The 23,307-nt window shown below is 43.4% G+C and overlaps 1 protein-coding gene across 3 annotated transcripts; it reads left to right on the plus strand.

Annotated features, from left to right (window-relative positions):
- The first annotated feature begins 1,196 nt into the window (after positions 1 to 1,196).
- On the plus strand, positions 1,197 to 22,566 carry PNLIPRP3 (pancreatic lipase related protein 3). Of its 3 annotated transcripts, none has more exons than XM_059661931.1 (13): positions 1,197 to 1,449; positions 5,585 to 5,739; positions 10,107 to 10,226; positions 10,863 to 10,994; positions 12,876 to 12,984; positions 13,140 to 13,259; positions 13,355 to 13,477; positions 15,150 to 15,268; positions 16,501 to 16,599; positions 17,935 to 18,067; positions 20,761 to 20,872; positions 21,274 to 21,441; positions 21,717 to 22,566. In XM_059661931.1, the coding sequence occupies exons 1-13, from the start codon at positions 1,401 to 1,403 to the stop codon at positions 21,778 to 21,780; spliced, it is 1,503 nt and encodes a 500-aa protein (XP_059517914.1). In that variant the 5' UTR covers positions 1,197 to 1,400; the 3' UTR covers positions 21,781 to 22,566. The 3 variants fall into 3 exon arrangements, with proteins under 3 accessions (XP_059517914.1, XP_059517915.1, XP_059517916.1); XM_059661932.1 differs by having other exon boundaries at positions 21,274 to 21,437; XM_059661933.1 differs by lacking the exon at positions 16,501 to 16,599.
- The last annotated feature ends 741 nt before the right edge of the window (positions 22,567 to 23,307 follow it).

Raw genomic sequence — 23,307 nt, forward strand, 5'->3', positions numbered from 1 at the left:
ACGATTTACTTGTTTACTGTGTATATTGGTTGCTCCCCTCATTGTAATATCTGAGAGGGTGGGTCTTTATTGTCTCTTGTGTCCACTGAGGTAGGACTAGAAAATGGAATAGTGCCTGGCATGGAGTAGCTTCTCAGCTATTTGGTAAATGAAACAATGAGTGCTAAGCTCATAAGCTCACTCAAGTATTTCTCTTTATGTTTCACTCTGTCTTTGCTTCCCCCACATTATCATTGTCGATCTTTGCTTTTTTTTTTTTTTTTTTTTCATTTAAAAATGTTTAGTAAACTCCGACTAAGTTCAGGCATCGTGCCTGTCCCTTGGGATGCAGTCTTCTCAGAGGCGTACTGACGTTATGCTATTCATGCTGAGCCTGCATGTGTGGCTGAAACCATTGGTTCCTGAAACACGGCTTGGAAAATATGACCAGTTGTAACTGGCGAGGCTCTTAGAACGTGCCTTTTCCATGGCGTAGTTACTGGGCACTAAATGGGCCAGGCCCAAGCTCGGTGCTGCTGGACAGTCCATTCCCTAACCACTGCTTCGTAATCTCTTCTTAGATTCTTACATAATGTAATTAGGTGTACTTAGTTGTAGGGGGACATAAATTTGGTCTTATAACCATCAGCAGAGTTGAAAAATGACAGTAATAAAGTTAACACTGAATGTAGTACTTACTATATACTAGGTACCATTCATAGAATAAGTAATTCAATCACCTAATTGACCCTATGAACTGGGAACCATGATTATTCCTGTTTTACAGGGGAGGAAAGGCTCAGCTAGGCTTCCTAGCCCAAAGTCACTGCTCAGAAGTGGCAGAACCAGAATTTGGACCCAGGTGATCAGGCTCTGGAGTAGAGGACAGCAACTGCTGTGACATATTACCCCACAGGTAGGACAGGCAGGTTAGCCATGTCCATCATTTAACTCACATCTTAGCAGGGTCTGTTTGTATGAAGTATACCTTTGCACTCAGAAATGAGTTAGGGGAAATTTGCTCAACGTGTATAATCCTGATTTGGAACATTTTTACCCTTTAAATGTTTGTTGTCTAGCATCCTAAAGCCTTAAAATAACTTTCAAGAGTGACTCAGTCTGTGCCTACCCAAAATATTACTAATGATGAAACAGAAAAACCTCAGAAGTTTTAATTACCAGTCGCACAATGCAAGACACACCCCACTAATTATGGCTTCATGTGAAGCGAGGCATCGGCTACAGCACATTCACTTTGCAGGCCATAGAATTCAAGGTGCAGTTAGCTCTGCTCTTCTGGACCTAGAACTTAGTGAGTGGTGTCATTTTGAAGAAAACTGCTGAAGTTTTTATAGCGAGGGGATTTTATAAGTAAAAATCTTCAAGAAGATTTTTTGTGTGATTTAGAAAAATCAACTTAGATGTTTGGAATTTGGATTGCTGCACTCTTATTCTTTGGCACATCAACAGGTAAGACTCATAACTTATAATAAATCCCTTAAAAATAATGAGTGTATTCACATCCAAAATGTAATTGACATGGACTTTGAAATATGGGTTCTGTTTATATCTTGATTTATTTGTCATAAATTTACCTAAGGAAAATGCATCCATTTTGTAATACTAGATTAATCTGAAGAGCAGTTGTGAAGCATCTATTTTTAATGATGTACAAGTTACTGGATAGTCTTTACTTGGCTCTCAGATCTGCCATTTACTAACCTTATGGCCTGGGTCAAATAACTTATCCATTGAAGTCTCAATGTCTTCACTTTTCTGATGGATATGTAATAGAAAATGAGAACGAACACATTTCCAATTTCAGTACCTGACTCACAGTAGATGCCCAGTAAATGTTGAATGAATGAATGAATGAATGAATGGGGTAATGCTGATTAGAACATCCACATTGATTTTTTCCATTTGTGTCATGATTTTGAGAAGGAATATTGTTCTGTGGACATTTCTTTTTTTCTTCCTTTTTTTTTTAAAATCGTCATTTGAGGATATGTTTTTCATTGATTAGAGAGAGAGAGAGAGAGAGAGAGAGAGAGAGAGAGAGAGACGGAGAGAGAGAGAAACACTGATGTGAAACACAAACATCGATTGGTTGTCTCCCGTACACACCCCAACTGGGGATCAAACCCACAATCTGGGAATGTGCCCTGATGGGACATAAAACCTGCAACCTTTGGGTGCATGGATGACGCTCTAACCAACTGAGCCACATCGGCCAAGACAGTCTGTGGGCATTTCTTATATAACTCAATATTCACCAACTTGTGCCCCTTATACTGTGAACTGCTTATGCAATTACTATGTAGTAGTTATTGGTTTTGTCTGCTCTTACCATCCTAGTTCAATATTGTTATATTGGCCATTTAAGTTATTGGTCCAATTTCAAGTTATTAATTTTATAGCAAACATGTTATTCTTCCCTAAGTGGCTTTAATACCTATGGTGTCGGTCAGTCTCCTCCATCACATCTGTCTTCTAACTTTATGCCCTCTTTGCGCTATTTCCTTATGGAAAAAAGGATGGTGACCAATAACCCTGGAAAGTTACTAGCATAGACAACATGCAACATTTACAACAGTCTTCATTTCAAAATCCAAGCTCTTCCATAGACTGGATAATGTAGTTGAGTACTTGGGGGTAAAGCCATGGAATGCAAAAAATAAAGGCAGCAGGACATTCTAGGAAAAACAGAAGGTTGTATTAGGAAGGCCAAACCCACATGTGAAATCATTGCCCTAAATCAGAGCTGGACATATGTGTGTTTCAAGAGAAGAAACAGGATGGATGGCAGGCAGGGGATAGATTGAGGAGGAGCCGCACTGTACCAGGGACATATTGAAGGAGCCACAGTTACACGTCCAACAAGAGAAAACAAAGGCGACCAGAGAAACCAGGGAAACCAAAAACTGCACAAGAAAGGCATGGTCCACATATGGACCAAACGAAAATGACCCTGATCTTGAGCAGTTCATGGACAAGAAAGGAGAATTCGTTTGAATATTCTCCTTTGAAGGGAATGGAATCTGAACAATAGACGTGCGGAGAAGGAAATGTAATTATAGCATGCTAGTTGGCTCTGGGAAGAAAAATATTTACATTTCTAGTCATAATCATATAAATTCTGTTTATTGATTTTTGGAGTCAGCCTACAGACAGAACATGGAAGACCTAATTATGATGACAGAACAAAGTCTGAATGTTATCAATGTTGACAGCATGAATGCGGAAATGCAGCTGACAAGCTGGGAAGGTGAAAGGGAGACCAGAGGGAGGGGTGGTGCGCTTTCAAGTTCATGTTGCAAAGGTAGGGAGTCAGGTTATAAGGAATGCCAGGTACGGATCACAAAATAGAAGATGACTAAGTTTACAGCGGAAGCCAAAAGTGAGCTGAAAACTGTTATTGATTGTACAGCAGGAGGAGTTGAGGCCCTGCTTTGCTAGCACACGCCCTCAGCGGCATTGTCAGTAAGGACCCTGGGGGGACGCTGATGGTCCAGGAGGGAGAGGGGAGGGTTCCCTCCTGTTTGCTCCTGGATCCTGTCTGCGTTTTTCTTTTCTTTTTTAAATATATGTTTATTTCAGAGAGGAAGGGAGAGGGAGGGAGGGAGAGAGAGAGAAACATCAATGATGAGAGAGAATCATTGATTGGCTGCCTCAGGGATGCCCCAACTGGAGAATGAGCCTGCAACTCAAGCATGTGCTCTGACCCTAATCGAACCGTGACCTCCTGGCTTATAGGTCCAGGCTCAACCACTGAGCCACGGCTGGGCCTGTCTGCATTTTTTCATCAATGGCTTTTCACTCCAGTGCAGTCATTACAGTAGCAGGTGTTGGTTCCAGTTTACAGTCTTCTGATACTCTCAGAACCAGACTCACAAAGCCATTCAATGATGCCGGCAATAGTGAGCTAACACCCCTCCTCAGGGGCCCGAACCCCAGCTCTAGGGAACCAGCACCCCCTCCCCTTCTAGCAGCCCCAGTTTCCACATTTGAGTAACTTAGCCTCTCCCATTTCTCCACCAGCCCTGGAACAGACAGCTGCTCCCCTGAGCTATCACAGAGGCCCCTGTTGTCTTCATTTCTCCAAAACCTGATTAATAACCATCCCTATACTAGACGCTCACAGTTAAAATAACGGGCCTGGATTCTGTCTCTTGCCCTGGTTTGGGCTGGTCCAGGGACTAGGTGGGTTACATACTCTTTTATTATTGCAGCAGGTTAATCGATCACGGGTGACTGAAGTTGATCACTTGCAACTTGGCTGCGTCAGCACAATGAACAGATATGGGGGAACCACAGGGCCTGCATATGTTTCAGGGGGTTGGCTCCGGGGAGAGGGCTGTGGCTGGGGGTGGGCAGGGGATGTTGCTTATCTGTACAATTTTTAAAAAAATTTATTTGATTAAAAGTAAGTTTAATTTTCTATTCCTCCTCTTTACATTTATGTGGCATCTCATTCTTCAGAATGTGAAATCTCCTAAAATTTTGAAGTTAAATGCTGGTGGATTTGAGAATCAAAGGCTTATTTATATTTTGTAAGTGATAGAAGAAAGTCCTCAAATTCAAGTCTTCAAACAGTTCTCACCAATACTAACAAATAACCATAAAGTGAATAGATTATAAATAACCGTAAATTGAATGATCAATAATAAGTTGAAAAAATAATGGTAAAGTATAATCATAATTTAATAAATTGAACTCTACCTCCATAAAACAGCATGAAATGAAGTTGTTTGTTTTGAGTATTAAGTGAAAACAGAAGGTCACAGTGATGGGATAAATTTTAGTCAGTGAATGACAGAAATGATGAGGACTTAGTTTCCCCAAAGCCTCTCACTTTAGGTGAGTAAAGTGAGCTCTGGAAAGAAGAAACTTGGTTAAAACTAAGTGAAACTTCGCTCTTATTTATGCTCTCAGGAAATGTACATTAGACTCCTACTGTGTGCAGGGCATGGTGCTAGGCTCTGGGGACAAAGGAGATCCCTTCCAACAAGAAAAGGCAGGGGCTCAGGGAAGACACAATATCTCATTTTATTTTTTAAATTTTTATTTCTTGATTTGAGAGAAAGAAAGAGAGAGAAACATTGATTTGTTGCTTCACTTACTTATGTATTCATTGGTTGCTTGTTTATATATCCTGACCGGGGATCAAACCTACAACCTTGGCATATTGGGATGATGGTCTAATCTACTGAGCTACCCAGCCGGGGCACAGTATCTAATTTTATGTCTTCATGTCTCAGGCCCAGTCACAAGGGGTTTCCATGTTATAGTTCATTTAGTCTTCATAACAAGTCTGTAAGGTAAGTGGTATTATCTCCCTTTCACAGAGGAGGAAAGTGAGACTCAAAAAAGGTTAACTAATTGCCCAAAGCCAGGAATTTTTGATTCCAAAGCCCATACTCTCTCATCAGCAGCATTGCGATCTCCACGGTCATGGTCATAAGTGGGGGGAGGGGTATTTTTTGAAGAGACGCTCCCCGAGTCAGACTTGTTCAACTTGAACACTAATTTCAATGAACCTTCAGAGTGGGGAACACAGCCTCTCTGGTTCCTACAGCACTGACACGCCATCTTTCTGTGACAGGAAAAGAGATCTGCTATGAAAGGCTGGGATGCTTTAGAGATGGCTTACCATGGACCGGGACTCTGTCCAGGCAGTTCGCTGGTTTGCCCTGGTCCCCGGAAGAGATAAACACTCGCTTCCTGCTCTACACCAGGCGCAACCGCATAGCCTACCAGGTAAGCTGGCTCCTGCCTTCCAACAGATTATTCTAAAATAGAAGCTGTAGCAATAGACACAGAAGACAGAGGCGGTAACCCATTCTGGCAGAAACTGTTGGTTTCTTTTTTATTGAATTTATTGGGGTTACATTGGTTAAAAAAAGTTTATAGGTTTATGCACCCTGTGTCCCTAGTAGCATTATTTACAATAGCCAAGATATAGAAACAGCCCCAGTGCCTATCAGTAGATGAGTGGATTAAAAAGCCCGTGGTACATTAACACTGTGGAATACCACACTGTAAAAAGGAAGGAACTCTTACCCTTTGAGACAGCATGGATGGACCTGGAGAGTATTATGCGAAGCAAAATAAGCCAGTCAGAGAAAGGTAAGTATCCCATGATCTCACTCAAATGTGGAATCCAATGAACAAAATAAACTGGTGAACAAAATAGAACCAGAGGCATAGACACATGATGAGAGGGGAGAGGGGTGGGGTGGCTGGCTAAAAGAAGGTGAAGGGATTAGCCAAGGAACATGTATATACATACATAACCCATGGACACAGACAACAGAATGTTGAAGGCCAGGGGCGGGGTGGCAGGGGCTGGGTGGAGGTGGGCAAAGGGGGGATATAGGAGGGCACCTGAAATAGTGTCAACAATAAAAAAGATTATATAGGTTTAAGGTGTACAGTTCTATAATTCATCATTTCTATATTGTATAAACGATTGATTTTAAGGCAAGTATTTCTTTTTTACAATTGTGAGCCAGATTTTCTTCTCATACGATTTGTCCTAGTGTTTAAATATGAAAATTGCGCTGCACATGTTGTTTCACAGAGGGTAAATTTGGTGTTTTGTCCATTTAAAAATGTGTTTTAATATATGTATTTTAAAATCTTGATTGTTGAAAGGATTACATTTGTCCCCTCTTGTCCAGTTAATATATTAATTGAGAGCCTTCCACACGTAAGAGTGTGATCAAGCCACAGTGCCTACTACGTGTTAAACTGAATAAGCAGGACATGTCTTAAAGGCATTATATTAGGGGAAACGGGGTATGTAAACAAATAGCTTTATTGCAACACAGATTGTGATCTGTGACCTGAGCTCTGGGATGATGGGAAAGTTCCGAGAGGGACGGTGGTCACTGTTGCACAACAGTGGGACTGACTTAATGCCATCGAATTGCACATGTGAAAATGGCCTAAACAGTAACTTTTATGTTATGTATATTTTACCATGATTTTTAAAATGTAGAGAGAATTGTCCTGGCCAGTGTATCTCAGTGGTTAGATCGTTCGGCCTTTGCACCAAAGGGTTGCAGGTTTGAACCCTGGCCCTGACCAGGGTGTGGGAGGCAACCAACTGATCTGTCTCTCTCACATCGATGTTTCTCTCTCTCTTGCCTCCCCACCTCCTTTCCACTCTCTGAAATTCAATGGATAAATATCCTCAGGTAAAGATTAAAAAATAAAGATAAAATGTAGAGAGAATCGATGTTGAATACAAATGTTTGGGGTACCTCTGTAGGTTAGGAGTGTCAGGGTACATGTGTCCATTCAGGACTAGCTGTAGCTCCTGGTCTGGACCCTCAGTCTTCGGAGGACTTGTCGGTCCTTCATCCTTCTGCACAGTGGCCATGCACTTGAACCTTGCAGAACACCAGAAACCAAGTACTTTACTAATAAAGGGGCCATAAAAACCATGTTCCTTGGGTCTTCTCCACTCCCTTCCACTAGGGAAGAGTCCTGGGTGACACACTAGATCTGTAGCTGAAGTTTGCAATGGATAGAAGCCTGAGGGTTTGTTGTTAAAGTGTTTTTGGCAACACCTGGGGCATAGGATGAGTCAAGGTGTTATACTTAAACAAAAAAAAAGGATTATCCTAGACTTGACCAAATGCTCTACAGTATGAACTTAGCCACCTTTGCTTATGAGAAAGTAGAAGCGAGCCACGCAAAGGTTTAACATCCTCTTTTGCCCGAGGGAGGAATTGTCAGGGGAAACCTAGTGCGATGACCTAGGTTTCTAAAACTCATAGATCTTCACAGCTACGTTTCTGCAAGAATTAAGTGATCCACTTCCCCCATGAATCCATGACTCTTTAGCCTAGAGTGGCTCACGCAGACGGGAGGGGTGATGCACCTTTTGCAGAAGTCTGCCAGTTTCTGTGCCTGTAGCCATTGTCAAGGTTGGAACATACCTAAGTGGTGACTGTTTCTGACATGCTGGAAACGAGATGACCTGCGAAGTAGTCAGCAGGTGTAGAATGGTTGATCTCGTACCTACGAGGCTCCATGACTCCTCCAGGATAAGAATCATGGGAAAAGGCCCGAGCACCCAGCTCAACATGGGTCCTTGTGGCATCAGAATCCCAGATGCCTTCTTTTGATCCCACGATGTTTGGCATTTCCCATTTTCTAGGTTAGTATGCCATTTTACGGGGGTGTGCCAGATGGAATGAAGAGTGAACAAAGTGTTTTTTCTACCTTTTCTACTGTATTAAATTCTCCAGTGGCTCCTTGTGACAACAGAGGATGCTCAGATCGCACAATATTTGTCTGATTGCCACTTTGAGACTTGCTTGGGGCCCCCCTTCCTCAAACTATTCTCTTGACGGGGAAAGCCTAAACAAATCTTTTCTACCAAATTCCCCCCTGTAAAAACAGGAGTATAGTAGGTGTTTAGGGGGCTCCAGCTGGAGTTGGAATGAGCATCTGGATTCTTTTAGATGCATAGATGGACAGATGTTTTTGCCCCTGGGTTCCAGGACTTAGCAGGTAAGTGCTCCCACAAAGCCTGAATACAACTGATTTTATTTCCTGCCTCAGCAAATGCCGCATCTGGTCTGGGCCCTGTCAGGGGAGAACACGATGTTCAGACCATAACTTGAGAAGCCAGCGGTTAAGCTCATGACTTCAGAGAAAGACCACGTGGGTTTGACTCCTGCTCAGGACTCGTTGGCTACAGACAGTACTTCTGGGCAAGTGACTTGACCTCTGTCATTGTGCCCCTTCCTGATCCGTTAAATCTGTACCCACCTCACTGTGCCGTGACGGTTAAATGAGCTACTCTATAAAGCACCGAGAACAGTTCTGCCACATGGACAGATCCGAGTGTCAGCTCTATTGAAATTACTATGTAAACCAACTTCTGATTCTTTAGCCAGCGAGGTGTACGATTAGTGGCATGTCACTGCTAACTCAGGCAGCTCACAATGGGCTCTTTGTTTAGATTTCATAAGGATCTAAATGTGTGGCTTTCCAGTCATAGGATTCATTACTGTCAGGCTTGCTATCTGCTGATAATTCATTTTTGTCGTAATAGAATTGCTTGTACTTGGGTCTCTTAATCCTCTTAATAACAAAATCATTTAAATTCATCATATTCTAAAATCTTTTGAGAGTTTGGTTATAAAACCAATGCAACAAAATATAAGAAATACAAAATAATATTTAATGTAATCACATAAAATTATCTTCAGTATGTTGTTGCCTTTTACATGGTGAGATTCTAACCCAGCCGTGAGCAAACTACGGCCCGTTTGAAATGAATAAAACTAAAAAAAAAAGACTGTACCCTTTTATGTAATGATGTTTACTTTGAATTTATATTAGTTCACACAAACCATCCATCCATGCTTTTGTTCCGGCCCTCCAGTCCAGTTTAAGAACCCATTGTGGCCCTCGAGTCAAAAAGTTTGCCCACCCCTGTATCTAACCTCTATTCCTCACTCAGAAAGTGGGGTGGATAGTCTGTTTTGCTACCAGGTAGCTTGCTTTCAAGTCTCAAATAAGATAATTCCCATAAATTACATTGATGGTCATTGAGAAGTGCTGTACCAAAGTAAGGCTTGCTGAAATTCTGATGGAAACCTGCCCAACCTTGTCTTGCAAACATTGCTTTAAACCCAAACATGTTTATTTCTCTTCCTCATGATTATATTTACGTATTACATTTCATCACGCATGAATAATTTCTTAGTTCTTTCCCAGCATGTATCAGTAACTATTTCTTTGGTAAAAGTGTACTAAAGAAGGTTGATAAAAATAAAGTTAGCCCGCTGGCGTGGCTCAGTGGTTGGAGGTCACAGTTCAATTCCCGGTCAGGTCAGGGCACGTGCCAGGGTTGTGGGCTCGATCCCCAATGGGGGGCATGCAGGAGGCAGCCAATAAATGATTCACTTTCATCATTGATGTTTCTATTTCTCTCCCTTCCTCTCTGAAATCTCTCTCTCTCTCTCTCTCTCTCTCTCTCTCTCTCTCTCTCTCTCTCTCTATATATATATATATATATATATATATATATATAAATTAATTGTAGTAGAAGGCTTTTGAGCAGATTTAGAATCTAAATATTAATCTCTCTTCACTCGAAACAGGAGATCAGTGCGGTTAACCATCGAACTATCCACGCCTCACACTTCAGAACAGACAGGATGACCCGCATCAACATACCTGGATGGAAGTCAGACGGAAAGTGGCAGCAGGCCATGTGCGATGTATGACGGGAACACGCTCTTTAGCGGGAATGCTTACATTTAAGGCGAATGTACCTTGCGTGGCATTAATGCATATTCATGGACTCCTCCATTCCTTACTCACATGGTCCATGTCCCAAGGCCTGACATGCCTTGCCCATTTCCCACTTTTTCTCACTTATCATGAATTGCATAGATTATAATGGGGCCTATTTTAAAAATTATTCTTTGGTAAATTCTCATCTTTTGAAAATAAACTAATGGCATGATCCATTTCTTACTTAATGAAGGGAAAAAATTTCTAAGTTCACTTCAAGAGATTAATTTTCCCCTCTTAATGGTATACTCAAGATGAATACACTGCTAGCATAGCAAGCGATGAATTATTTATAAGTGATAGAGTGTGTTAGCATCGGGCTGTCTGAATTCATATCCTGGTTCTACCTACCAGCTCTGTGATCATGGGCAAGTTAATTAGCCTACCTGTGCCTCAGTTTCCTTATCTGTAAGTGAGGATTAAATAAGTTCCTATACGTAAAAGGGTTAGGACAGTGTCTAGCATGTAGTAGGCCCTGGTAGTGTTGTTGCTTATTATGGGATCAGTTGGTTTTCTTTCATTCTCATTCCTTTAATACTCATACTAAATCGTTGTCCCAGGTGTTGCTAAAGGCAGAAGATGTGAACTGCATTAACGTAGACTGGATTAACGGATCGCTGGAATACATCCACGCCGTCAACAATCTTCGCGTTGCCGGAGCTGAGGTGGCTTATTTCATTGATGTTCTCATGGTAAAGAGAGTTGTTATTTTAAAAGTATATTGAATTGCTTTTGCATCACCAAGAATTCGTGGCACCTTTCCGTTCTCTTCATTAGCTTGCACAAGGACTGAACATGTGAAACAGTAAGCCCTCCTGTGTGGTGGCCAGGAAAGCAGTTACTTCTTGGGGAAGCGCCTGTGGTTACACAAAGCGCCACGTGGTGGCAGTGTTCCTTCACAGGCTCCTCACTGAAGACTTCCCGACCTTCCCCTCGCTCAAGGTCACTACCCTGATCCGCCTGTAGGACCGTCTTTGTTAGTTTTCATCACACTGTAAACCTATCCTGAATGATTATTAACCATTTCCATTTTATGAATTCTGTTTAGAAATTGGTCCTATGCAGTGAATTAGATCTGTAGGCCAGTCCAACCATAATTCTTTAACCTAAACATTTTCTAAAAGAATAAAATAGACGTTGCTATTTATAAGGGATATACCCAGAGACACTTACAAATGTCCAAGTGCTCTATCATTATAGAAAGTAATGTCCCACTACAAAATGCAGGGAAGTAAATCTAAAGATTTATGACCCTTTCAGATTCTTGAGGAGGGTTCACTCATTATTCAACAAATGTTTTATCTGCGCTTGCTGTGAGCCGGGCCCTGTTCTGGGCACTGCAGGTTCACGGTGAGTGGGACAGTGTCTGCTCACAGAGTGCAGGCGGGGGCTGTGAGGAAATGCAAGGCAGGGGGACGAAGAGGGATGTGATCTGCAGCTAACTCAGGTGGGCGGCCGGGAAGGTGATGTGAAACACCGAACACAGATAGGAAAGAGCCTCAAGCAGAATCGGGAGCCGATACTCACCTCTGCCCCCCACAAGTCTCTGTCCCAACACATCCTCTCTGCCCCCCATGTCTCCCTCTGCCCCCACAAGTCTCTCTCTGCCCCCACACGTCTCCCTCTGCCCCTACAAGTCTCTCTCTGCCCCCCCACACGTCTCCCTCTGCCCCCACAAGTCTCTCTCTGCCCCCACACATCCCCTCTGCCCCCCACAAGTCTCTCTGCCCCCACACGTCTCCCTCTGCCCCCCACACATCTCCCTCTGCCCCCACAAGTCTCCCTCTGCCCCCACAAGTCTTCTTCTGCCCCCACAAGTCTTCTTCTGCCCCCACACGTCTCCCTCTGCCCCCCACACATCTCCCTCTGCCCCCACAAGTCTCCCTCTGCCCCCACAAGTCTTCTTCTGCCCCCACAAGTCTTCTTCTGCCCCCACAAGTCTCCCTCTTCCCCCACAAATCTCTCTCTGCCCCCACTCTGTCAGGGGAGAGTAGATGTTAAGGAGGTACTTAGAGTGGGTCTTTCTATACAAAGAATGAAATTAAACTAATCTCCTTCTCAGAGAAAAACCGGTCCTAAGTTTTTGGGAACTTTCTCACTGGTCCTGGTGTCGGAGCTATGGGCTCTCTAGGTCCCAAGTCTTCCCAGACATTCGCTACAGTTGCCTTAAACTGGAGGAGACAGGCAGGGCGCGGTGGACACGGTGGTGGATAGCAGTGAGGGCAGGAGCTGCCTTTGACCGCTGTTGGGGACCTGCGGGAAGGGTTGGGCCTGGGGAGGAATGGCATGGGCCGGAAGCACAGCGGGTGCCCCTGGGCGTTCTCCTGTACCCATGAGGCCCCTCGGCACAGGGCAGGGGCTTGGCAGAGGCTTCCTCCAGGCCTGCCTGGTGCGCTCTCCTTCAGCCAGAGCACAGAGGTGGACGTGGGTGTCGCTGTCACTTTGCCAGACCCCATCCTGCATGTGATTGGAGTGGGGGGTGCCAGCCCCTTTCCCACTTTAAGCAGAGTTAAGCCATTCTACCAGCTCTTTTCAAAATGTCTGTTCTGTTTTCCTTTTTAAAATCCCATCAGAAACAATTTGGATACCCCCCTTCTAAAGTGCACTTGATCGGCCACAGCCTGGGAGCTCACCTGGCCGGGGAGGCTGGGGCGCGGACGCCAGGCCTCGGGAGAATAACTGGTAAGCCTGCCCTGCCGCTGGGCCTTGCCTGTGTTTACCTGTTACTTTTATGTACAAAATCGAGTGTCTGAACACCCAGTGGGGTGTCCGCAGCGTCCCTGAGTAGGCCCTCCTGAGCAGAACGGGACTCCGTGTAATAGGCACCTGCTTCCTAGGGCTGGACCCCGCCGGGCCGTGTTTCCACGACACCCCCAACGAGGTCAGGCTGGACCCCTCGGACGCCGGCTTTGTCGATGTCATTCACACCAATGCAGCTCGCTTCCTCTTCGAGTTTGGTAAAAGTTTTTTTTTTTTTAACACAAACAGAGCTACACTGAAGCAAAGAGGAGAATTTGAAAAGCATTCCTCCTACTTCTAATATCTGTTTCAGGGGCTGGCACAATCAACGCTTGTGGGCACCTAGACTTTTACCCGAATGGAGGGAAACATATGCCAGGATGTGAAGACTTAATTACACCTCTGTTAAAATTTGATTTCAATGCTTACAAGGAAGGTAAGTACTTTGTGAAATATGAAGGCTGCTGTTACACATTCACTCAGCTCCCTACTTGGACAAGATCCACATCCTTTTGTATATAATAAATATAATATAATATAATATAATATAATATAATATAATATAATATAATATAATATAATTTGATATGATATGATATAATATAATTAATATAATATAATATGATATAATATAATATGTATTATATTATAATGACATATTTTAGCCACACTAGCTGGTTTGGCTCAGTGGATAGAGTGTCATTGGCCTGCAGACTGAAGGGTCCCAGATTTGATTCTGGTCAAGGGCACATACCTCGGTTGCAGGCTTCTGGCCCTGGTTGTGGGCATGCGGGAGGCAGCCAATCGATGTGTCTTTCTCACATTGGTGTTTGTCTCTGTCTCTCCCTCTCCCTTCCACTTTTTCTAAAAAATCAATGGAAAAAATAAAAACGTATATCATATATATATTTTAGTCCAAAATATAATCACATGTATGGAGCTCCCACTCGTGAGACCCGCAGGTCAACATCCTGTCCTGGTTGCCTTTGTACCCACAATCCCTGGCAGCATGTCCAGCCCATTGTAGACACTCAACATACACCAGGGGGGTCCATTCATTCAGTACAGCGGTATTGGATCTTACTCTGTGCCAGGCGTTGTCCTAGGAACAGCAGTGTAGGATGGAATACAAAAGAAAAACATCTCTCTGGTGAAGCCGATATTCTAATTTGCTAGAAAAGCAGTAATAGAATACGTGCTAAGTCGCTAAGAAGACAACATCAAGCATGGAACGGGAATATGATGTATTGCTGACCATGGGGGTGAGGTGGGGAAAGGAGATTTTTGATGAGGTGGCCAGGGAGTTCTTCCTAAAAAGATTACCTGAAGGAGTTAGCCATGTGGATATCTGGAGGAAAGGCATTCCAGGCTAAGGGGAGGGGTAGCAAGTGCAAAGGGCCTGGGGCAGCAACCAAGCTGTGTAGGTCATAGGAATAATGGTCCATTGCCACAGAGTAAAAGTGTTAAGGAAGGTAAAGAAGACAGATGACTAGGATGCTATGAGAACTTCAGAATGCACAGATGTATGGAGATCTATCTTATTGATGATGGCAGTAATCCCAAATATTGGCGGCAGTAACATTATGCCTGACAATGACAATGCGAATCTGTCTTTAGCATCTTTTATAACACCTCCCACCTGCCACTCCTTGAAGCTCCTCTGAAGGTGGGCAATGGTTAGCAGTGCTGGCTGTGCTGTGTTTGAATAAGAGGGAGTTCGGTCCTTCCTACAGTCAGGGAGTCAAAATTACTGGGTCTGAGGCGATGCCATGGGCACAGGGATGCTCAAAGCTCTAAGTGCTTATTTCAGAGATCCGGGAAGCTAGGAAGACATTAGTGTCAGAGCACTGAGTCATCTACATTTGCATTTGTTTATCTACCCTGCTTGACTGTCCTTTTAGAATCACACAAAGAATTCTTTGGCACAAAGAAAATGCTTGGTAATACTGATCAACCTTGAGCAGCATCCAAGCGCACACACATGGTCTAGCTGTCCAGACCCGAGTCAAGAAACTGTCATTTAAGTTACTTTTCTAAGAAATGGTTCATAATCTCAGTTATCAGTTAACCTTTCATTGCTCTCAGTTCATTGGATATTGTTTTCGCAGAAATGGCTTCCTTCTTTGATTGCAACCATGCCCGAAGTCATCGCTTTTATGCAGAAAGCATTCTCAATCCCCACGCGTTTATTGCTTATCCTTGTAGGTCCTACGAGTCTTTTAAAGCGGTAAGTAAAGCATTTTGCAGTGCAATTTAATTAGCCAGTCATTTGTTGAAGCATGATCAGCCAACTAAAAATTAGCGCTTTGAGTTTGTGGTTTAAAAAAAAAAATGCACCTGCCACTTTGGGAAATAGTTGATTCTTTTTGTGCTGAATACTGAACAGCAGCAGAGGTTGCTGAAGGGCTCAAATAAGTAAACTAGCTATTTGTATTCTGGTTGTTTCAGCTCTTCTGAACGTTCTATCCAATTTTGCTCTTTTGGGCTATTTGTTATGCAGTAATTAGATGCTAGGATAAGTCCAGGGCAAACATTTTTCTATGTATATATTTTAAATGTCATCTTCAAAGATGCCCCAAGAAAGCTGAACCAATCAATAGCAACAACCAAAAGTGTTTCTATTCACTGGGAACATTAAAGTTATTTTATTAAAATTTAATTATTTATACTGAGCAGAACGAGGGCATAGATGGCTCACAGAAATTCCACACAGATCAATACGTGACCAACACCAAATCCGATTTTACTTGAAACATGAAGCACGTGGTGCCAGATGTGAGCTGAGCGTATTTTTTACTTGGTTATCGCTATGAAAAGGAGGAAGGAAATGTGTTTTGTAGTGGGAAGTGGAAAGAGGTTCCCTCTTGTGTTTGGAGACCACTATTTGATCAGGGTAGAGAAACATCGCAGGACTTCCACCTGAAGTTTACCGTGAGGACAGCACTTTGTGAGTGAGGGCAAGGTTGGGGAGGAAGAAGCCTTGCCCTCCTGTTACAGAGCAAGGGGAGTGGGTGCCTCAGGCTGTTTCCTTCACCAGCCCCTTACTCTGAATGTGCCCTGGTGAACTTCCCTTATCAGAAAGCTGGGCAGCTATACACTGGCATTCCCCCCTAACTTCCCTTTCCTCCACCTCCCCTTCCACCAGCCCAGTGCTGCTCTGAGAGGCTGCAGGGTCCTGGCATTTACCATAGGGGTGGCCTTCAGACTGAGGGCGTATTCAGAGATAATGGGGTTCAATCTGCCCGATTGGAGAACCTTAGACTCCCGTGCCACAGGAATTCAAGTTATGGTTGCAAACTTAGAGAACATCAAGGCGATGTCCTTGACATGTTTTATTGAATTTTAACTCAAACAGTCATAAAAATAAAATAAAATAAAAAATAAAATAAAATAAAATAAAATAAAGAGGGGTTCCAGCATCAGGTTGCCCCGTTCATATTCTTGTTTCATCACCACCAGATGTGCAACATTGGACAAATTGTTGAACTTCTGTGCAGACTTCAGTTTCCTCACCTGTATAAAACGGAGACTGGAAGCATCACAGTAATAAGGGACTTGGTGAGGATTCGTTGAGTTGGATGCACAGGAAGTGCCTGGAATGGTGCCTGGCACGTGGTCAGCACACAGGAAATGGAGGCCGTTGTTATTTTTGTTAGAATTTTCCTTTATAAAAAATGAAGTTTTAAATGGGGTGTTTAACTGTCGTCCTAGCCCAAATGTCCATAGTTTATAAATCTGAAACTTCAAAACCTAAAATAGCAAATACTCAAACACTCCTACCCAAGCGTTTTTAAAGTCAACATCTTGTTAATTTTGCTTTAGATTTTTTAAATTTTATTTTAGAAAGAGAGGGGGAGGGAGAGTGAGAAACATCGATTTGTTGTCCCACTTCTGTATGCATTCATTGGTTGATTCCTGTATGTGTCCTGACCGGAGATGGAACATGCAACCTGGGTATATTGGGACGACAGTCTAACCAACTGAGGTACCCAGCCAGGGCCTTTGCTTTAGATTTTATACAGATAAAATTAAAGAATTGAAGTAGCTTATATTTCCTCACTACCTCCACTAAAGGAGAATTTGAAGTGAATCAGATATACAGTATATAGAATACATAGCATCATATTCTAAGTACCTTTCTGGATTTGCTTTTTGTTGTTGTTGTTAAACTTTATAAAATTGACACCTACGTTGATGTATATCGAGCTATATATTTATTTTGTAGGAATCAGCCACAGTTTATTTATTCATCCCCCCATTAATGTGTGTTTGGGTGGTTTTTAATGTTATTAAAAGCAGTTTGGCAATAACCACCTGTGCATGTCTCCTGTTGGACTTGGGCGGAAGGTGCTTGATGATGCATAAAAGAAGTGAGATTGTCCAAGTGTATGTGCATTTCCGTCTTTACTAGACATTCCCAAACCGCTGTCTGCAACGCCTGTGAATTGATAGTCTCATCAGAAGCAAATGAGAATCCCCACTCAGTGTCCCCCCTGGTCCTTGGGTCTGCCAGTTGTTTTCGTTTTTGCAGATCTGCTCCGTATGAAAGTACACGTTGTTTTAATCAGCACATCCCTGACAACCAGTAAGATGGAGCATTTTCTTATGAGTTATTGACTAAGTTTCCTCTCCTGTGGATTTTCTGTTCACATTCTGTACCCTTTTTTATTTCTCTAAAAGGCCATTTTTCTTTTTCTGTTCATTGATTTTGTCTTATTTTGTTTTGTTCTGGAAAACAGGCAGGGTAGCCTGTTAGTCAATTTAGTCATTTTTAAATGCATATTCTTTACTTAAATTCTAAAGATTTATTATTGTTTAATAATACATCATGAATTTATCGAAGGACAACATTTCTAATTATATTGCTGATTGCCTCTTGTGTTCTGTCACCAGGGAAATTGCTTCCATTGTCCCAAAGAAGGTTGCCCAACGATGGGTCATTTTGCTGACAAATTTCACCTCAAAAATAAGAAGCCTAATAGGCCGTATTATTTCTTAAACACCGGGGCTCTTTCCCCATTTGCCCGTAAGTATTACAGCTCAGTTTTATTGTAAAGCTTTAAGGTTCTTATCTTTTCAACTCTGACCGTTTTTACTGAGGGTCTACTAAACAAGTGGCCACTGGGCCAGCCTTTGAGGACGCCCTGAGGAACAATGGTGTGAGTTTAGGCTAATGGGGAAGATGTGCAAAAACTACAAAAATCTCTGTTTCAGTAAAACTTGTGTTAGGAGACAGAGGAGGGAACTTCCATAGCCAGGTCAGGGAGCTTCTGGGGGAAAGCAGTTTCTAACCTGAGCCCTCAAAGCCGTGGCAGGAGAAGGAACTGCCTGGAGGTCACAGGTGGCACTGAGGGACCCTGTGGGGGTGACAGAGACCAGGAGGAGAGTCATGTGAGAGGAGGCTGAGAGACACACGGGTCAAAGAATGAAACTGCACCACGTGGGGCTTAAGGCTCTGTCTTTGGGCTCAGGGAAGCCACCGAAGGGTATTAAGATGATCAGATTTGCTTATTTTAGAAAAATCAGTCGAAGGAGTTGCTGCCGGGATCAGCCGGGACAAGGTGGAGGCAGGGTGTCCTGTTAGGACAGGGTTGACTCCCCACGGTGTGAGGGGATGGATGTGTGAACTAACTGTGTTGTGCTCATCATTCCACAATACCTATAGTCTAGCAAATCATCTCCTTATGTGCTTTAAATCCCAGTGTTATCTGTAAGTGTTACCCCAACAAAGCTGGGGGGATAGAGGGGTGGAGAAAAAGGACCGTTGTTGCAGGAATCCAGGCAGAAGCGGAGAGAATACAGAGATGGTTAGGAGGTGGCAGCAAAAAGGAGCGGGGAGAGTGGATTTGAGGGGTGCAGGAAATGAGTCTCGGTGATTCTGGCTGAGTGGGCGATGTGCCATTTTCTGCACATTTTAGCACGAGAAAAGAGACATGCTCTCGCTTATCTGTGGAACCTCAGGAACAAAATGAACTGACCAACAAAATAAGAGCCGAAGCAGGGAGGCATGGAACAGACTGACATACTCGATGTGGGGTTGGGGGACGAGAAGAGAACTTACATACTTACATGCATAGCCCATTTCACGGGTAATAGGGGGTGAAGACCTGGGGTGGGGGTGGGGAGGGGGGACGGGACGGGAGATACCTGTAATAACATCAACAGTAAAAAACTATATTTGAAAATGAAAAATAAATAAATGAAAGGAGACGAAAGAAAAGAAAAGAGGCTGGTTTGGAGTAAGTTGACAGGCTCGGTTCTAGCACGTGGAGGGGGAGAAGCCTATGGACTTGCCCACCAGGCAGTGAGAGATTCGGGTCTCGGCCTCTGGAGATGGCTGTGGGCTAAGGGCAGAGCCTTCAGCCGCTGAGTTTCTCCAGTAATCAGAGCTGGGCAAGTCAACGATGTTAGCCCCCCACAAAGAGTCTCAGATGGAGAAGAAAGGGAGCCGAGTCAGAGGCCCCCGCCAAGGAGGCTGAGGAATGGGCAGGGGGAGAAGGGGACTTGGTGGGGCAGTAGTTAAAGGAGCCCAGAGAAGAAAGTGGTAAGGAAGGTGGGGAGGGGGTGGGTTTCATTCCCTGCACCACAAGGGCTGAAAGGTCAAGGGGGACAGGACTCCAAAGGGCTCGTGGGATGAAGCACCCAAGTGGTCATTGGTGAGCCTGGGGGCAGTGGTGTATTTGAAGTGACTGTGGGAGCCTTAGTGCTTGCTGTGGAATGGGCTGAGGAAGGGAAAGAGAACTCTTGGCCAATAATTCACTCATGAATTGAAAATTCTCTAGAGTCTAGTAAGATTCCCCCCCCCCCCTTTCAGATGCTTTTCAAACAACTTTATGAAGGATTGCATTTTTCAACATGTTATTAAGCATAAGCATGTAGTGATTACAGAATTCAGAAGGAAAAATCTGTTTAGCTCTACGGTTTTTAAAATAACACTTGCCCATTTGCAAGGGATTTATCCTACCAGCAGGTTTGTGCTGACCCAGACCGGTACTAGCTGGGCCTTCTTAGTTCATGTCGCACAGGAGAGAGGCAACAGTTCACTCCGCCTCTAAAGTAACCATACAGCACAGACCTTGCCCAATGGGGTTTCTAGATTTTTTCCAGATTCATTGTCAAACTGTGGCCTGTAAAAACCTGGCTATGGAGCATAACACGTGCCATAGAATAGGAAAGGAATGGATAGAAGAGGACACACAACATCCATTTTGAAACCCCATGAGAGTGCATGGAACATTGAAGAATATTCTTTCTGTAAGATTATTAAACTATTTACTTGTGGGAAATTGAAATGAGAGCATTTATATATATATATTTTAAGTATATTTTTATTGATTTCATAGAGGAAGGGAGGGAAAAAGAAAGATAGAAATATCAATGATGAGAGAGAAGCGTTGATTGGCTGCCTCCTGCATGCCCCACACTAGGGATTGAGCCCACAACCTAGGCATGTGCCTTGACCGAGAATCAAACTGACGTCCTGGTTCATAGGTCGATGCTCAACCACTGAGCCACTCTGGCTGGGGTATGTGTGTTTTTGAATGTCATTTTCCACCAAATTCACTCAAGCAATCTAAAGTTGTATTCTTTCTCATGAACATGAGCAGCCTTGTACCACTCTAACCCTGAACATTACGAAGTGTCATTTACATTAAAACGCCAGGGTGGCATGCTTTTTGCATAGTTTTAACCCTTCATTCTCTCTCTTGCTCTTTCAAGGTTGGAGGCACAAATTGTCTGTCACACTCGATGGAAACAATGTCACTGAGGGGAGCATCTTTCTCCGTGTCGGTGGGACGACTGGGAAGACGGAGGAGTTTGGGGTGGCCAGGTAGGCAAGGCCGAGGCCCGGCAGGTAACATGGTGCTGGGCCCCGGTTTTACTGGCTGGGTGAGCAGCTCCGTGTCGCCTTTTCCTCTCATACCACAGGCTGCCATGTTTTATGTGACTTGTCTTTTTACTTCAAGCAGACAGTGTTAGGAAATGAAAACGCAGACATAGACAATAGGTGTGTGGGGAAAAGTTGTCAAGAGTGCCAGCAAGAGAGAGGGCGTTATCCTGCTACCCTGTCCCTTTAATATTATACAGACCCGGCATTTGTTTTCACTTGTGAAAATTTCAAATGACTGATAAAATGCAACTTTCTCTTCCATGGTACACATGCAGCTGCCTTTCACTGCGACATTGTGAATTCCCAGTGCAAGAGAATGAGTCTTATTTCTCTCTTGACAGTGGAACACTTAAGCCCGGCATGACCTATACAAAATTAATTGATGCAGAAGTTAATGTTGGCAACATCACAAGTATTGAGTTCATCTGGAAGGAACATTCATTTAGGCGTTCCTGGAATAAGTTGGGAGCAGGCATGGTGGTAGATATATCTGGGAAGTATGGACGTGAGTAAGTATTACTTTTCCCTTTGCATTTTCAAACTACGTTTAAATTTCATAAGTGGGATTTGAAATTATACCCATGTATAATTTGAAATTTGCAACTAATATAAAAATGTGTACATCTTAAAATTTTGCAATTAAAATAAAGAAACGTTATTTGAGAAATGAATACTATCTTTGCAAAAATGTTTACAAAATAATACTTATTCATTCAAAGATCTACCCATGTCTTTTTCCCTTGGATTCCTATTAATATCATTTTTCCCCCTTTCAATTTCTCAGATCTACCTTCTGTAGCCAGGACATGAAGGGACCTAATATTGCCCAAATCCTGAAGCCATGCTAATCCGAGATACAGTCTTGATGGATTTATTTAATGGGAGCGTGAAATATAATCTCCTTTTGGTTGGTAACCAGACTCAACGTGGCCTTTGTAAATGAGATAGAAAAGTACAGTTGTTTTTTTTCTGTATAGAATGTTTTTCTCATTGGTGAACTTTCACATGTGCCTTAAAAATAGACTGAATTCTAGGACAGAGTATAGGACTGACGCCTATAGGAATCAGGAAATCAGTGACAAAACAGAGCTGGGCTGGAACTTCCCCGGGTGAGAGGAGGTGACATGACAGTTTGGTGAGGTATATTTTGAGTATTTCCAGGAAGAATAATCATTGTTCTAAAATGATTTAAAGAATATTTATTATGTTCAACCTTGCTAAGACAAGTTATGGCTAGAGTTCATGATATATAGATTATAACCCTGTGGGTTGGTATGTCTACCTATTAATAATGAAAACTAATGGGAGTACATTAGTATTTCCAAGGTTTTCCTTGGCCTTCAGGGCAAGTGTGAGATAAGAGAGATTTGGGAGCTTAACTATGGTGTGTGCCTCAGTTAGCAATGGGCCCTGAGCATCAGCAGCCCCTTCTAGAACTGACCCGCTCACACAGAAGGTCTCAACTCCCTGGGCCTTGAAGGCCTAGATACATACTATTTAGCCTGAAGGCAGCATTTCATTTGTAAAGCACTTGACTAACCCTTTGTGTCTGCAATAACAATTTAAATATTTAAATGTCAGTTGTTGTTTTTTTCTCTTATTTTGCTTCAATTTCTTCTGATTCACTTGTCCTTCTCCGGGGAAATGAAAGATGAATGTTTTTATCCCTCTGCTTTCTGTTGCTGGGCTCAGTGTTCAGCTCACAGCACTGAGCTGTACATATTGTTGAAAAGAAAAGATGACAGATACCCACGGGTGGACAGAAACTTGACCTGTGGCAAAGAGCAGAGAACAAAGTGGGTGCAAGTGGGAGGTAGAAGATTGATTGGTGGAAGGAGGAAAGGAGATGGCATGTCAGGATGAGGCCTAGGCCAGCCCGGGAGCAGGGTGGCCGTGAGCACTGTCCCCCGGTTGGAGGATCCCCGCCCTACTGCGTTGCAGCCAGTTGGCCATGGAGTTGGGACTAAGAGGGGACGGGGGAACCTTAGTGTGAGAGCAGTTGTCCAGAGGTTGCACAGCTCTCTACGTTGCCTGGCTTCCTTTTGGAAGGGCTCACCAGCCCAGAGGAAAAGTCATGAGTCAGGACATGGCATTAGGCTCTGGGAGTCCTGGCCAGCCTCCGTGCCCAGGAAGTCTCCTGGCCAACTCTTTCTGAGCTTGAAAAGGCAAGTAGGAGTCCATTTCTGGGAACCCTGCTTTAATCAAATATGGACTTTCTGTCCATAGTTCTTCATATCTGCCCCCCACCCCCACCCCCTTGCATTATAAGAATATGGTGAGGATGACAAATAGTGCATGGACTATCTAGGCAAAGGGATTCTGAAAATTCTAGGAGACAATGTTATTATCTGTGTGTACTGTTGCCTAGGACAGCA

Source organism: Myotis daubentonii, chromosome 13, assembly GCF_963259705.1.
Source record: "Myotis daubentonii chromosome 13, mMyoDau2.1, whole genome shotgun sequence".
NCBI lineage: Eukaryota > Metazoa > Chordata > Mammalia > Chiroptera > Vespertilionidae > Myotis > Myotis daubentonii.